General features: G+C 52.0%; 1 protein-coding gene across 2 annotated transcripts in view; it reads right to left on the reverse strand.

Annotated features, from left to right (window-relative positions):
- Positions 1 to 14,163, reverse strand: part of CDRT4 (CMT1A duplicated region transcript 4) — a 33,064-nt gene extending 18,901 nt beyond the window's left edge. Inside the window, exons 1-3 of one of the 2 annotated variants that reach the window (XM_053212179.1) lie at positions 11,998 to 14,163; positions 11,712 to 11,882; positions 10,727 to 11,374 (exon numbers count right to left, since the gene is read on the reverse strand). In XM_053212179.1, coding sequence (XP_053068154.1) covers positions 10,727 to 11,165 — 439 coding nt within the window. In that variant the 5' untranslated portion in view covers positions 11,166 to 11,374; positions 11,712 to 11,882; positions 11,998 to 14,163. Of the gene's footprint in view, positions 1 to 10,726; positions 11,479 to 11,711; positions 11,883 to 11,997 lie in introns of those variants that run through there. The other variant, XM_015081166.3, reaches the window with a different exon arrangement.
- Positions 14,164 to 16,909: the final 2,746 nt, after the last annotated feature.

The raw sequence follows: 16,909 nt of genomic DNA on the forward strand, positions 1-16,909 counted from the left end.
CAGGAATGTACAGCCAGCAGGGTTGAGATCAGCAGCTTCTCAGAAAAGCCATCGCTTCTGCTACTCTGCTTGGGGCTATGGCCCAGGAGGGCCAGGAGGGGCTCCGGAGCTGTTTTCTGACTACGACACGGTCAAGGCTGGGCGGTCGGCATGCGGGGACCTCTCCCCTCCAGGGCAGACACGGCCGGTGGTGCCCGCAGCCCTCCAGCCACAGAACTTGCTGCTTGGCCACAGGACCCAGCCCACATGCAAATGCCCTATCCTGTCCCTGAACTTGGGAGAGGCGAAGTGCCCTTGGAAATTGAGAGGGGCTCGGGATGCTCCGGGATTTTCCATTTCCCTTGCCTGTGGCAGGCTGTGAAAGGGGCACTCTTCCTCGACGAAGAAAGAAGGCTCTGTGTGCGCGGCCTGGGTGCTGGGCCTCGAACTAGAAGACGTGTGAGCTCCGTGGGATGTGGCCACCAGCGTTCATCCCGCCTGGACTGAGACTTAACTAATTCCATCCCTCCAAAGCCCTGTGCCAGGTCCCCACCCCATCTCCCCTGGCCCTGGAGAGCGGAGAGGGAGGACTGGCTTCACCCAGGGGCCGCATAAATGGATCCAAGAGAGACGTTACACATTAAATCACTTGTGTCACGGGTCCCTCTGCCTCAAATTCTGCCTAAACTCCACCCACGGAGACGAGGGCACGAACCAAGTTGTTAAAGTTGTTAAAAGTTTTCCAACAATCAATGTGTAGGATGAGACCTACGGGCTGGGAATGGTTCGAGGGGGAACAACGCAGAGAGTTCTTGATGGCTGCTTGGCCACCCAAAACTCTGAGGCTGCCATGAGGATGGGAGGGCTGCTGGTGAGCTTAGGGGCAACAGCAAATCAGGGGACAGCCTGTCTTTGACCCTGACCGCCCCATTCCTAAGCCCGGAGGGATCCACAGAAGGGGCATTTAATTCCCTCACTTAACACGGATTGGGTGCCTCCTACTGAACCAGGTGAACAAGATGGATGCCATCGCTGCTTTCAGGGAGCACAGAATCTGGACCAGAGGTTATCAAGGGTGGTCCAGGGACCTCGGCGCCCCCAGTGGTGATGGCATCGCGTGGGGGCTTGTCAGCAATTTCTCTGGTCCCACCCTGGCCAACCGCATCAGAAACTGTGGGGCGGGACTCGGCCACCTGCCCTCTAGTGAGCCCGCAGCCAACACCGATGGGCGAGAAAGTTTGAGAATCACTGATCTGATCCGTCCGCACCTCAATGGACAACAGGGAAAAGACTCGTGTCAAAGGTTACGGGTCTGATGCGGAAAAGTCTTAGAAATGGTACGTTAACATGCTCCCGGATTCAAAACAGCTGTGCCCCACCGTGGTGCCATTGGAAATGTTTGATTCCAGCTTCGGAAATGCTTTTTCCACCTCAGCGTGGTCCCCTTTCACTGGTGGGTCCTAAAACCTTATGGTGAAGAAGAGGCAAGAGCCGTTTCTCTGCTCAGGAGCAATGAAGCAGGTGGGATCTTTTCCGTGGCAGCTGTTTGGTCCTCTGTCTTTGGGACTCCCCGCTCAGCGAATCCTTGTTGGCCGTCCAGGAGAGGATGCAACCAGACTTTCTAATTGCGTTGATTTTCGTTGTTGTTGTTTGTTTGTTTGTTTGTTTGTTTGTTTTTGAGAAAGAGAGAGAGAGTGAGCAGGGAACGGGCACACAGCGAGGAAGACGGAGTTTCCAAAGCGGGCTCCCCAGTGCCAGCAGACAGCCCGAGGTGGGACTCAAACCCGCGAACCGTGAGGTCATGACCGGAAGTTCGATGCTCAACCGACTGAGGCACACAGGCGCCCCCCAATTGAGCTGATTTTTACATTAAAAAAAAAAGTTCAGTTTTACTCATCCGTTCAGCAAATCGCTTCCACATTGTCAAACTCAGCTATCTACTGTGTATTAGGACTGAGCTCGTCTGACTTCTTGGTAGCCATGGATCCCACCGGCCACTCTTGGGACGTCCCTTTCTCTCTTCCGGTGTCGCCACCTCACTGCCTGCTCTTTTCGGCTCCTTGCCAGATACTGCCTCTCTGCTCTGCCTGTATTAGGAGAGAGCCCAGCGCTCTGTCCTGGGTGTCCTTCTCTTCCCCGTCTGCACACTCTCCCGTGGGGACACCATCACTCCGCCATGACTCGTACACGTGTGTCTCCAGGCTTCCCTGAGCTCTCCCCTAGACTCCAGACTCATGCATCCAACCTCCTGCCGAGCATCTATTCTTGGATGTTTTTAGGGGTGCCCCAGAACCCTGTTCAACACACACACATACGCACACACAACAAGACCTGCCCCTCCCCATTGTGTTAAACCTTTTGCCAAAACCCAGGGAGTCGTTTCTCCCCTTCATCCTTAAGATCCAGTTCATCCTCAAGTCATGTCAACTCGGCCAGTAGAAATACTCTGAACCCATTGTTTTCCCTCCATGCTATAATGAGAACAACCACTAGTAATAATGATAATAACTCATAGAGCTCTGTCCATGCTTTTCTATATTAACTCATTGAGCCTTCCCCACAAACCTATGAGTTAAGTGCTGCTTTTATCCCCTCTTCCAGAGGGTAAAATTGAGACACAGAGAGGTTCGGTTACTTGCCCAAAGCCACCCCTTTTGTGGAGGGCCCAGGATTTGGATGTGGGCACCAGGATCCACGTGATTAAACACACGTTCCCAGGGTTGCTTCTGTATCCACTAGGATACTCACGTGGCCTCCAAACTGGCTTCCCTGCTTCTACTCCTGTCTCCATACGATTTATATTATACACACAGCAGCCCGAGTGGTCTTCCCAAAACGCACACCAGTACTCACATCCCTCCCCGAGGGTTTCCACACAGCCCTTGGAGTGAAATCCCAACAAACTCTGACCATGGAGTTAGGAGTTTGCCTCTGCCTCTCTCTCTCTCCCTCTCTCTCTCTCCCCCTCCAATCACATCGCTCTTCTCTCTGCCCTCAAACTCACCAAATTCCAGCTATCCCTCCACCTACGATGGTTTTCCCTACCACATTTTCCCATAGCTGGCTTCTGATCATTTAGATCTTAGCTCAATGGCGCCTTCCGAGAAAGGCATTCCTTAGCTTTCTATCTAAACTAGCCCTCAGCCCCCTTCCATCACATTATCTTATTTCATTTTCATTACAGCACTTACCACCATCTGAAATTATCTTAACTTTGTTTACCATTTCTTTTCTGCCTGCCCTCTTAGAATTTCGGTTCCATGAGACAAAGGCATTCGTCTGTCTTTTTCCACATATATCTCAGGACCCAAAACTGTATGGACGCTTACTGAGAATGGTGAATATGGCTGAATCCCTACCTTTTTGGGGCCACCACCTGCAATTCCACTACAGGACGAGGTGGGTCACAACCAAAGGAGACACAAGGTGTCATGAGACAGGAGTGATTTCTCACCCAGCCTGGGAAGGTCAGGATAACATCCAGGGGCAGCACTGACTTCATTTCAGTCAGTAGTCATTCTGGGGCCAGACCTGCCACATAGAGAGCTGGGCAAGACCAGTGGTCTACTTCCCTGGTACCAGAATCACCTAGAAAGCCCAGTAAGACACAGACTGTCAGGTACCAGAACCAGAGTCTCTGGCTCAATAGATCTTGGCTGGAGGCCGAGAATGTGCAAATCTAATAAGTTTCCAGGTGAAGCTGGTGTTGCCAACTGGGGGGAAAAATTGTGGGAAAGTGAACCAAGTCAATGGCAGTGAAAACAAACATGAGGGACAGAACATGGCCACAGCTGACGGGTAGGGATGAAGGAGTGAGATGGGTCTAGATGATGCTCAGGTCCCTGAGTTAGGGGATGGACAGAATTAATAGAGAGGGAGAGCAGGCTTGGGGAAACCTGCTTCGTTTCATTCGGGGCATTATAGAAAAGCCAGGTAGTCATGCCCAGTGAACCACTGTCCATATGAACCTGATATCCAACAAAAACGGCCATGGTTACAGATAGAAAAATTTGATAAAAGATGAGGTCAAAAGTTAAGTTGAGAAAAGGGACGAGAACTGAACCATGGAAAGAAATCAGGACTTAAGGCATGGGAGGAAAGAAAAACCCACTTGGAGACTGGGCAGAGATCCCAGACAAGAGGAAGGAAAAGTGGGGGAGTAGTCTCGAGAAGCCAAGGGAAGGTATCTGCCGAGAAGACTGTAGTATAATTTTTTTAAAAAAATGATCTTTGTCCCTCATTCCTGGCACAAAGCTCCTGAAGCCTTTGGAATTTATTGCTTCTTGTATACTCATGAGATGGCACGTAGGGGAGCCTAGATAGCTTCAAGATGGCGGCTTGGTGGCCAGAAGAACCAACCAGGTAAGTAGAGGGTTCGAACTTTCAGCCCCACCCCCAACCTCCGTGAAAGGGAGAGGGGCTGGCAATTGAGTTCAATCACCAATGGCCAATGATCTAATCGATCATGGCTACCTAACAAAATCTCTATAAAAATTCCTAAGTGATGGGGTTCAGGAGACTTCCAGGTTTGTGAACACATCACATCAACATACTGGAAAGGTGACGTGCCTGGAAAACACATGGAAACCACCCCCATCTCTTTCACGCGGCGGTTCCTGACTTGTATCCTTTAAAATAAACTGGTAAATCTAGTAAAGCACTCTCCTGAGTTCTAGGAGTCGTTCTGGCAAAGCGTCAAACCGGATGAAGGGGTTGTGGGAAATCCCGAATTAGTAGTCAGCCAGGGGAACAGGTGGGACTTGAAACCAGCATTTGAAATAGGGCAGTCCACGAAAGTAGACGCTAGGAACACACCTTTGAGAGCAATTCTGTCAAACGACAGGGTAAAAGCCAGAATTTGGAGAGCTATGGAGTTAAACGGGAAAGGGGAAATCAAGGGCGAGGAATGTATTGACAAATCACAAATGGATTGTGCCAGTGTGTGTGAGCACTGGCTCAAGACGATGTGTGCTTTGTTTCGTTATTCCTCACTATAAACCTATGAGAGAACATCACCACTCTGTAGAAAAAGAAACAAGACTCAGAAAAATGAAGCAATGTTCTCAAAGTCCTACGTTTAGTAAATGATGAGGTTAGAATTGAAAACCAAGGAGGTGGCTGGCTGGCTCAGTTGGTAGATCGAGCGACTCTTGATCTCAGGGTCGTGAGTTCAAGTCCCACATTGAGAGCATGGAGCCTACTTTACGTAAATTGATTAGTTAAAAAAAAAAAAGAATTCAAAACAAAATCAGATTCTAAAACCAGAGTTTTCAACTAGCATACCTGATTACATAGGTAGAAACCCAAAGAAACCTACAAGGTTGCTGGATGTAAACACAGCATATCAAAATCATTTGCATTTCTAAACATCAGCCATAAGCATAAAATGTCTAAAAAGATACTTTGTACAATTATTTCAAAGATATCAAAGTTTGGGGGGGCGGGGTTGCGCCTGGTTGGCTCAGTCGGTTGGGCGTCCGACTTGGGCTCAGGTCATGATCTCGCGGTCCGTGAGTCCGAGCCCCGCGTCAGGCTCTGTGCTGACAGCTCGGAGCCTGGAGCCTGCTTCCGATTCTGTGTCTCCCTCTCTCTGCCCCTCCCCTGCTCATGCTCTGCCTCTCTCTCTCTCTCTCTCTCTCTCTCTCTCTCTCTCTCTCAGAAATAAACATTAAAAAAAAAAAAAGTAGAAAGCTCAGAAAAGATCCACTTTATGGCTCCGCAGAGCAGTGGGTGAAGGACGGTATTTTCATTAAATGGTGCTAGATCACTTGATCCACATGGAAAAATAATTACCTTCTCATAATACCCAAAATATCAAGTCCAGATGAGTCGTACCTCTAAATGTTACGAATAAAACAATAAGGCTTCTAGAAGATAACAGAGGAAAATATCTCCATGCCCTCAGAGTAGAAAAAGATTTCTACTGTTAAACATTTTTTTTAAATGTTTATGTATTTTGAGAGAGAGAGAGAGCAAGCAGGGGAGGGGCAGAGAGGAAGAGAGAGAATCTTAAGCAGGCTCCCCTCTGTCAGCACAGAGCCCAACGCAGGCTCAATCTCACAAAACAGTGAGATCACAACTGAAGCAGAGATCGAGAGTCAGATGCTTAACTGACTAAATCATCTAGGCTCCCCTCAAGTTAAATTTCTGTTCACTGGAAGATACCACTGAGTGTATTTGACAAGCGTCCATCCAAATGGACTGTGGTACTCCATATAATCAAAAAGAGTGTGTATACAGAATGCATTTAAAAAGTTTTTTTAAAAAATTTAAGTAGTCTCCATGCTCAGCACAGAGCCCAATGTGGGGCTTGAACTCATGACCCTGAGATGAAGACCTGAGTTCAGAAGAGACTCAGACACTGAACTGACTGAGGCACCCAGATGCCCCAGAATGTATTTAAAAAAAATTTTAAACCCTACAATCAATAAGAAAAAGATGAAAGAAAGAAAGAAAGAAAGAAAGAGAAAGAAAGAAAGAGAAAGAAAGAAAGAAAGAAGAAATGAAATAAAGGAAGGAAGGAGAAAGAAGAAAGAAAGAAAGAAAGAAAGAAAGAAAGAAAGAAAGAAAGAAAGAAAGAAAGAAAGAAAGAAAAAGAAAATTGGGGCATCTGAATGACTCAGTTGGCTAAGCGTCCCACTTTGGCTCTGGTCATGATCTCACGGTTTGTGGGTTTGAGCCCCAAGTCAGGCTCTGTGCTGACAGCTCAGAGCCTGGAGCCTGCTTCAGATCCTGTGTCTCCCTCTTTCTCTGCCTCTCCCCCACTCATGCTCTCTCTCTCGCTCTCTCTCTCCCTCAAAAATAAATAAAGATTAAAAAATAATAAAATCTTTTTAAAAATAGAAAATTAATAGAGACTTGAAGAGGCTCGTCACAAAAGACAATATCAGGGGCGCCTGGGTGGCTCAGTCGGTTAAGCGTCTGACTTTGACTTGGGTCATGATCTCACGGTTTGTGGGTTCGGGCCCCGCGTCAGACTCGCACTGACAGTGTGGAACCTGCTTGACATTCTCTCTGCCCTTCCCCGACTTGCACTTTCTGTCTCTCAAAAATAATAATAATAAAGGATAAGGAAAAAAAATTAAGATCTAAGGATGGGGGGGGGAGAGAGAGGGGGTGGGGCAGGCAGAAATGGAACAAAAGCTGTCAAAAGGAGGGGTGGGGTGGACATGAGTGGGGGGGTGGGGTGTGCGCCTGCGTGAATGATTCTCTTTAGCCTCGGTGAGGAGACTCAGACGGAGGGGTGAAGCAGAAGAAGATACAGACAATCAAGTGTATTGGAAAAACCAGCGGCCATGGGGGGGGGAGGGTTGGGTCTTTGGGAAGGTGAGTGAAATAGCAGTGAAATTAGCAGAACAGAGTGCTGGTGGCCGCACCTATCAAAAGAGATCTGGCCATCAGCCAGTGACTTTCAGGCTATAATTAGCCAATTGGCCCCTGTCTCCCTCCGGCCAAAAGCAAGCATCTGAAACTGGAACAAAATCATCCTTTCCTCGCTGATGCCCTGGCACGTTCCACAAGCCCCACCCTCTGTGGAGCCATGGGTTCTCCTCCCCATCTTCTCTCTCCGCAGTGGAGAACCCACCATGCCATTTACTGGAGGCCGTGAACGTGAACGGACCCGTTCCAACCCAAAATACCTCCTCTGTGACACCCTCCTCTGAGCCTGTCTTCCGACCTGCCTGTCCGTCCTGTCATCAGAGTTGTGGTGGCCTGGGGAAACCTGGGAGTGGGGAAGCCCCATGAGGTCCTGGGGAGGCAACAGGGCTAAGGGTCCGGCCAGGGACCAGTAGCTGGTACAACTGAGCTGAGACGCACAGGCTGGCTGAAGTTTGAACCGATCGGGACCAAGTCAGGAGCCGGCAAAGTGATGTCAGGAGGTCAAGCGGGCAATCCGGTCAGAGGTCATACAAGGGCCAGAGGCCGGGGACCCGGGGACCGGTGCCATGCCGGAGTGTGGCGTGGGAGTTCAGAGCCTGACCATTGGTGTCCAGTGGTGTCAGGTTTGAGTGCTGGATCTGGCTAGCCAGCGGTACAACTTTGGGCTTGTTACTGACCTCTTTTGTCCTCTGGCAAAGTGGGAATTGTATAGACAGGAAGATGTTGAGAATGAGCGTGGGGTTGGGGTTAAGAATGCAGATGGGCACAGAGCTGGAGACGGAGGTGGGGACGAGCCTGGGGACAAGCCTGGGGATGATCCTGGGGACAAGCATGGGGATGAGCACAGAGGTGAGCCTGGGGATGAGCCTGGGGATGAGCATGGGGATGAACCTGGGGATGAGCCTGGGGATGAGCATGGGGATGAGCCTGGGGATAAGCATGCCTGGGGACAAGCTTGGGGATGAGCACAGAGGTGAGCCTGAGGATGAGCCTGAGGATGAACACAGAGGTGAGCATGGGGACGAGCCTGGGGATGAGCCTGGGGATGAGCCTGGGGAATGAGCCTGGAGATGAGCCTGGGGACGAGCATGGGGGTGAGCCTGGAGATGAACCTGGGGATGAGCCTGGAGATGAGCCTGGGGATGAGCATAGGGACGAGCCTGGGGATGAGCCTGGGGACAAGCACGGAGATGAGCACGGAGGTGAGCATGGAATGACTACAGAGGTGAGCGTGGGGCCGGTGAAGGAGGGGGGTGGGCACAGAGAGGGAGATTGGACGGCTACGGAGCTGGGGCTGGGCCTAGGCAGAGGTTCAGACCCAGGAGCCAGGCAAGCCTTCAGGTGTCAGATGCTGACACATCTGTGTCCTCGAGGATCCTGAGCCCGTCAAAGACTGAGACGGGCTCCCAGCCCAGGCGTGAACTTGGCTGGACTTGGCAGGGCTGAACTGAGGGTATGGACCCGCGGGAGGTCGCGAGCACTACCGCCACCCCACTGAGTGCTTGCTGCCTTGGCAAAGCCGGCCTCTGTCCGCCCCTTTGCAGGTGAGCGCTCCTTCCGGGGGCGGTGACAGCGCTAGAGCCTGGGGGTAGGCATGGCCTCGGGGCTGGGAAACAAGTCCTGGGACCGGCCCCACCCTCCTCAGCCTCTCCGATCCAGCCCCACTGCCTGCCTCCCTGCCAGCATTTCCCAACTGCCCCTCTCCTCTGCTCCTCCCCTTCTGTGTCCAAACAACCCGCATCTCCCCGTCTCTAACAAATTCTTCCCTTGACCCCGAGCTTCCCTGACTTCTGTTTTGCTACTTTTCTCGGCCACAGTTCCCCGGGGAGTGGCCTGTACTAACTGTTGCCCTCTTCCTCACCCCCCCCCCCAAGTTTCTGCAGCCTGGCGTCTGTCCTCACAGCTCCATGACCACCTCTGGGCAGGAAGGAGCCCGTGGGGTGACACATAAGCAGAAGGCACAGCGATCGGGGACTCCGGGAGGCGTGGGTGGGCAGGCCACGCACACAGAGACAGGCACGTGCCCACACATAAACATTCAGACACACAGACACCCAGACATACGTACATGGAGACACAGACATGCACTGACTGATTCCAATATGGCACCAAGGGGCTCTCGCTTTGACCAGAGGGAGCGAGGAGGGAAGCCCAGGGCCGTCCACTGCTCAGCCTGGGGACTCCAGACCCCCAGTGGTGGCAGCAACAAAAGGCCAAAGCAAGCCTTCTACAATTGTCACACCCAGAGCAGACCCAGGCTTTGCGGGGCCTGAACATTGCTCAGCTGGGGAGGAAGCCACCGTTGTGCCCTGCACAAGTCCAGGCGTCAAGCACGGGGGAGGCATCCCTGCAGTAACGTCCGCTAAAACGGAGGGAGAAAAGTGCCCGCCAGGGGGTCTGGAGGCTGTGACCCTGGGACCCTCAGACAGACGCAGTATAGCCAGATCAAGCGTAGAACCAGAGAGACCGGCACGGAGGGGCCTCTGTGGCTGTGGCCTCCAGCAACACCACGATGGGATGGTTGCCTGGGTGCTAGGCCCAGCAGAAGGTGCCTTTTCTCCCTGCTACCCCGTCTACACCGCACTGCCTTCACTGATCATAAGGTTTACTGAGTGTTGCTTTTGTTTTTATTTTTTTAATTTTTTTTAACAGTTATTTGTGAGAGACAGAGAGACGGAGCGTGAGCAGGGGAGGGGCAGAGAGCGAGGGAGACACAGAATCCGAAGGCAGGCTCCAGGCTCCGAGCCGTCAGCACAGAGCCCGACTCGGGACCAACTCTCGAACCACGAGATCGTGACCTGAGCCGAAGTCGGACGCTCAACCGGCTGAGCCACCCCGGAGGCGCCCCGGTTCCTATAGATTCCTGATAGTGAATTTCATGACTTTACCAGTCCTAGCTTAACTTTCTCTTGGAGCTGAGCTCTGTCCAGAGTCTGAGCATCTCTGGGGGGACACGACACGCGACCCCCGCTGCTCATTAGAAAACATAGCTGGATCGTGTAGGGGTGTGTGTGTGTGTGTGTGTGTGTGTTGTTTTCTTGTTTAAGTAGAATTGTTGCCCTGAAAGCACAGTAGAATCACCTGACCATTTTCTTTAAATTGACCTGTGCCCGAGCCCTCTGCAAAGTGAATCAGGGTCTGAGCGGTGGGGCTGGGACATCAGTACGTTGGACAGAGTCCCCGGGAGGCCATGGGACCAGAATTGAGGCCACTCCAGGAAACGACCGCCTGATGCCCCGGGAACCCGCAAACAAACGGGGGGGCTCCTGTGAAGGACGTGCCCTCCTGGTAGCTGGGTGTGTGCACTTTCACTGGGACCCTGGACTCTCCCCATCAGGGACACCTGCTGGTCCACCCGGACCAGTACCTGACAGGTCTCGGTGATTCCCCATGCCTCCGCCAGTATCTTGGTGGTTCTTCTGCCCCGTGCTTATTTCTGGTCCGCAAATGTCCCCCTGGTCCTGGATTCCACTTCCCCGGTGATCTTCTCGCTGCTGCCGGCCATCCCCTCTGCCAGCCTCGGAGGGGTCCAGGAGCCCGACACATCCAGGCAAATGGGGGCATTGTGACATCAGCAGTCGCCACGCCCCCCAACCTTGAATCTTCCGTCCTGGTTCTCTCCCTCCTCGGCGAGCCCCACCGGCTCCCAGCGCGCAGCCCTCCAACCTTGGTGCCGGGACAATCCTTCCTGCCCCCCTTAGTGAGGGCCTACTGTGTGCTGAGGCTTCAATCAGGCACTCTATGTCCACGATCTCATTTGAGGCCTCTGATGGCAGAGCAGCAGACGAGCTATTGATCTCACTCATTGTAACGCGCACTTACTCTGTGCCACACCTGGTCAGGTGCAGGACGGATGAGACCACGGTCAGCTTCCTTACTGCCAACAATCATCTAGAGCTTATGAAGACACAGCGCATTATTGGTCCCAGCCCGGAGTTTCTGATCAGTACCTGACGCGGGCGGGGAGCCCTCTCCGGCCAGCTCCTTACAGCACTGTTGTGAAACGAAATGCTCTCTGGATGAACAGGAGGACAGAACTGTTGTCACCAAGCAGCTGCTTGGAATCGGCCCCTCTTCCGCCACTCTGGCGACCCGACCACGTTTGCAGCGGGCTGGGTGCGCACCTTCTAGCCTCACCCGTGACCCCAAATCTGAAAGATCCTCCGAGATCCCAAGAGCCGGCTGGGACACAAGGCACGGTCATTGCGGGTGTCAACCTGGGACAGCTTCTGGGAGCCAGGCGGGACTTGGCTATCTTACCGAGGAACCGTGCGTCCTTGGGTCGCTCGCCTGACTTCTCTGCGCCCCGGTTTCTGCATTTGTGAAGCGGGGAGTAAAATAGTAGAACGTACCTGTTGGGTCCGTGCAACAGAGTTCGGACGTTGGGCCGGTTAGCACGCGAAAACTTGAGGACGGTGCCCGGCACGGGGTACGGGCACAGGGGACCAAGAGCCTTAAGCCTCGACCCCAGGTGCCTTAATTTGTTCTCCACTGAATGAAGGGAAGGAGCCCACGCTCAGCACCTGGATGTCGGGAGGTGACAAGGAGGGCCAGTGACCAGGCTGGTACACTGAGGGACACCCGCGGGCGCTCCAGGCTGGTGGGCCCCAGGGAGGCACAGAGGCCTTGCACACTCACTTGGCTCATCCATCTCACAAGCCAATAGAAGCCGGTGGGTGAGCCCAGAGGCACTTCCTGCTGACTCGTGGGGAATTTGCTGCCCACAGGGGAGGGGGAAATGCACCTCCCTACAGCCGACAAAGGCCAGGCAGGTCCTGTGGGAGTAAAATAGATCTGGCTCCCACCCGGGCTCCGGTCCAGGTCACCTGTGGCACTGGGCCTACCAGCAACGCAACCCCTTCAAGCTGCCAAGAGCTTTAAAGGCTTCTCCTTTGGAGCTTCTTGCAAGACCGTGGGGTGGGTCAACCAGCCATCCTCCGCACTCCAAACCCATCCCTGCTCCTGGCCTTTGCACGCAAAGACGCCCGCCGTCTTCCCCAGACTCACCAGGAGACGGGATGGAACGGGCCTAGACCTCATTTCCCTCCTTGCTCATGCATGCCCTACGGCCCCTCCGAACTGCCAGGCCCAACGCACTCCAGCCTTGCTTGGAGTGGCCTCCACGATGCCCGAGGAGAGGCTGGGGCCATGGCCCCACTGCTGTGGGAGTCACGGGGTGGGAAAGACGTGCAGATCTGGTGTCTGGAGAGAAGGGAGGATCGAGAAGACACAGCAAGCCTTTTGGAGAACGACAGAGACAAAGGAAGGGTCCGAGCGGGGCTTCGGCTCATGGGCAGTCAAGGCAGGCCCGTGTCATGGCGGGGAGAGGAGTTCCCAGGAGGGGCGAGGCCCATCCCGGCTCTTGTCCTTACAAAGGCTCACATTGTCTCTTCTCTGGCCAGTGTGGACCTTTTCAAGCTGGTTCCTGAGTCCTTTTGACAGGAGCCTAGATGTGTTCGAGAGCTCCCTTGCTGTTTACCTGACAGGCTAGTTCTGGGTGCGTCTAAAAACGTGAGATAGTGCCTCTAAGGAGCCCTCTCTCTCTCCGTGCAGAATGGCTGATGGCTGACGGAGGCCACACGAGACTTATGCCCACGGCTGGCTTTGGTCACCCCGTCAGCGCACCCCAGATGTCCTCCACTGGCCCTCCGTGTGGGGCTCTGCCAGGGACAGCCCAGCATGCTCCATAGCCTAGCCTCTCAAGGCAGGTTTCCAGAGATCCGTTGCTCTGCTGCAAAGCACATTTATTTCACGTGAGCACTTGTGGGTCTGGAATCCAAGGAGGACTCAGCGGGATGGTTCTCCAACCCACGTGGCATCAGCCAGGGCAGCGGGACTGGAAGGTCCAAGATAACTGACTTCTTTATTACTTGCCTGGCATCTTGACCCGCCCTAGTCTCTCCCTTCCTCTCTCTCTTTCTCTCTGTCTCTCTGTCTCTCTCTCCGTGGGGTCCCCTCCTCCAGGCCTCTCCATGTGACTCGGGCTCCTCACCAGCCGGGTCGTCACAAGAAGCAGGAGGTGGAAACCACAAGGCCAGTTAAGGGCTTCTTCTAGAATTAACGCAGCTTCACGTGTGCCCGGCTCTGTGGGCCAAAGGAGCCACAGCGTTTGCCCGGATTCCCAGGGGTCGTGCGACAGATCCCACCTTCCGGAGGAGCGACAAGGACAAATTGCGGAAGGGCCCGTGAGGTGAGAGGGATGATGGTGGCTACCTTCAGAAAAGAAGGTCTGCCCCAGGAACCCCCCAGGGTCACAGCGCTGGGAGTCATTCACAACCCTCTCTCCTCACTCATTCACTCATCCACTCAACAAATAATTCCTCAGTTGGGGTAGTTAACTCTTGCCATGGACTCAATACAGAATTTCTTAGAAAATGAGAAAGGTTTGGGAACAACTTCAAGTTTTTAAATCGAATTTCCCGTTAATGCCCAGCTTATTCTGTTTCATCTCATAAAAAGCAAACCTCGCCTGTCTTAGGCAAATTCCTGTATCACCTCCTCTAGGAAGCCTTTCCTGATCGCCCTTCAGGCATCGTTGGCAGCCCCCACCACACCTTGTTCACACACTAGCAGTGCAATGCCTACATCTGATTTGTAGCCGAGGTCACATTCACCCCAAATAAAGATTGCCTTTCTCACCACCCTTGCAACCAGATGGCCGTGGCGACTAAGTTCTGGCCCATGAAACGTAAGTAGAAGTGATATGTGCAACTTTCAGGAAAGGCGCCTAAAGGAGAAGTGTGCTTTTTCCTTTTCTTTCCTCTTTCTCGCTGCCTGGAATACAGGCACGATAGCTGGAGCTAGGGCAGCCACTTTGGGAATGGAAACCACTCACAGCAGAACAAGGTAAAAAGAGCTCGAGTTCTTGACACCGTGGAGGGTCACTCCCACCCTGGAGCCAGTACGTAAAGGTTTTCACGTGAGATAGAAACGAACTTCTATAATGAACCTCTATCTGGCTTCAGCCACTGCTTGTGATTTTCTGCCACTCACAGTTGAACCTAATCCTAACTGATAAAACTCCTACCCAGGGAGTGGGGAGGCAAAATGTAACTCAAATGTCTTCTCCACTGAACCATATACAGACCCTCCGGCTAGTGGTGGGGAATATTAACTCTGCCACTCAATGCTACTTCCCAGGCAGGAGAATGGGTAAGGTCAAATGATGACATCATGGCCTGAAACTGAATGCATCTGGTGACATTGTTTATAATGTCAAGAGTCTGGAAACGAACTCAATGCTGATATAAGAGGAGGAAGGGGGGTGGATTAAAATACGGGATACGCAGGGGCGCCTGGGTGGCTCAGTCCGTTAAGCATCAGACGCTTGATTTCAGCCCAGGTCACGACCTCACGGTTAGTGAGTTCGAGCCCCACATCAGGCTCCACGCTGACAATGCGCAGCCTACTTAGGATTCTCTCTCTACCCCTCCCTGCTCAAATTTGCCCTCTCTCTCAAAATAAGTAAATAACCTAAAAAAAAATTTTTTTTAATATATAGAATATCCACGTAATGGACGTTTTACATCTCTGTTTACACGAACGAGGCAAACCTCTATACACAACGATCACAACACATATTTACGCAAAAACGGCAAGGTCTTTAACATACTCCAACCCCAAGGGAAAACAAGCAAAATCAAAGAAAACAGGTTATTAACCAAAAAAAAAAAATTGGCAAAAGGGAGTTCACCGTAGGCGCAGATGGGAGGTATGCGAGGGTTCATTGTGTTTGCGTCTCTGTTCATTTGTACTCTGCAAAAACTTCTGTAATAAAAGTGAAAACCAAAACAAAACCACAGGGTTCTGGGCTGTGTTTTCATTTTTTGTGGGTTTTCCCTCACTTTTTATTTTAAAAGTGTTTTCAGAGCGTGGCCCCTTTCAAAGAAAAGCCAAAAGGAGGAGAGGGGATCCACGTGCGTGTAAATGTTTGAAATGTTTGAATCCGCAAGGGTGACCGGCTTCTGGAGGGCTGCGGAATTCCAAAATTCCGACGGCAGCCAAGGAGAGAAAGGAAGACCACAGACCAAGATGGGAGCCTTGCTTTGGGTTCTGCAGATTTGCTTTGCCACGTGCCTGCATGACTTCTTTGTTGTGGGAAAACGAATTCTTTTTTTTTTAATTGAAAAAAAATTTTTTTTAATGTTTATTTATTTTTGAGAGGGGGCGAGGGGCAGAGAAAGAGGGAGACACAGAATTGGAAGCAGGCTCCAGGCTCTGAGCTGTCAGCACAGAGCCCGACGCGGGGCTCGAACTCACGGACCGTGAGATCATGACCTGAGCCGAAGTCGGACGATTAACCGTCTGAGACACCCAGGCGCCCCAAAAAACTAACTCTTAAAAGGAAGTATGTGACACTAATCCATGTTGTGGGACTGTCTGGGAGTAAGTAAATAAGAAACCCTCACCCCCTCATCCTGCCCCCTTTTGCCTCCTGTCTGGCTAATTCAGATCCAGACTTCAAGTTCCAGGTCAAAGGCCATCTTCCACAGCGGGGCACAGAACTCAAGGGCCACAAGGAGCAGGCTGGGAACATAAATGTCCCAAACAAATGAGCCTAATTCATGAAGCAGGGTGACTGCCTGCTCGTAAGTGTTGAATTTGGGGGCGCCTGGGTGGCTCAGTCGGTTGAGTGTCCGACTTGGGCTCAGGTCATGATCTCGCAGTTTGTGAGTTCAAGCCCCACATCGGGCTCTGTGCTGACAGCTCGGAGCCTAGAGCCTGCTTCGGATTCTGTGTCTCCCTCTCTCTCGCCCCTCCCCTGCTCACGCTCTGTCTCTGTCTCCCAAAAATAAACATTAAAAAAAATTTTTTAATAAATAAATAAACATTTAAAAAATTTTTTTAAAAAGAAAAACACTATCTGGTTAAAGCTCGAAAACATTAGGCTAAGCGGAAATACTCAGTCATGAAAGACACCATATTGTACGATCCTATTTATCTGAAATGTCAGAATAGGCAAATCCCCAGAGACAGAAAGTAGAGTGGTAGTTTCCAAGGATGATGGTGGGGGGCGGGGGGGAGTGAGGGATGGAACAATCTGGAAAGGAGCAGCCAAAGTCTATGGGGTTTCTCACTGGGATGATGACAGTGCCCTAAAAGTTGACTGTGGAGACGTTTTCACAATTCTATTAATATATGAAAAACCACCGAATGGTACAGTTTAAGTTGGTGACTTATACGGAATGTGAGTTATATCTCAATGAAACCGTTTTCTTTAAGTCATCTCTACACGCCACGTGGGGCTTGAACTCATGACCCCAAGATCAAGAATCACATGCTCTTCTGGGGCCCCTGGGTGGCTCAGTTGCTTGGGTGTCTGACTTCCGCTCAGGTCATGATCTCACGGTTCGTGGGTTCGAGCCCCGCGTCGGGCTCTGTGCTGACGGCTCAGAGCCCGGAGCCCGCTTCGGATTCTGTGTCTCCCTGTCTCTCTGCCCCTCCCCCGCTCATGCACCATCTCTCTCTCTCTCTCTCTCTCTCTCTCTCTCTCTCTCTCTCTCAAAAATCAAATCAAATAAGAAAATGTCAAACGGCAAAGACGGTAATA

This window comes from Acinonyx jubatus, chromosome E1 (assembly GCF_027475565.1).
Source record: "Acinonyx jubatus isolate Ajub_Pintada_27869175 chromosome E1, VMU_Ajub_asm_v1.0, whole genome shotgun sequence".
NCBI lineage: Eukaryota > Metazoa > Chordata > Mammalia > Carnivora > Felidae > Acinonyx > Acinonyx jubatus.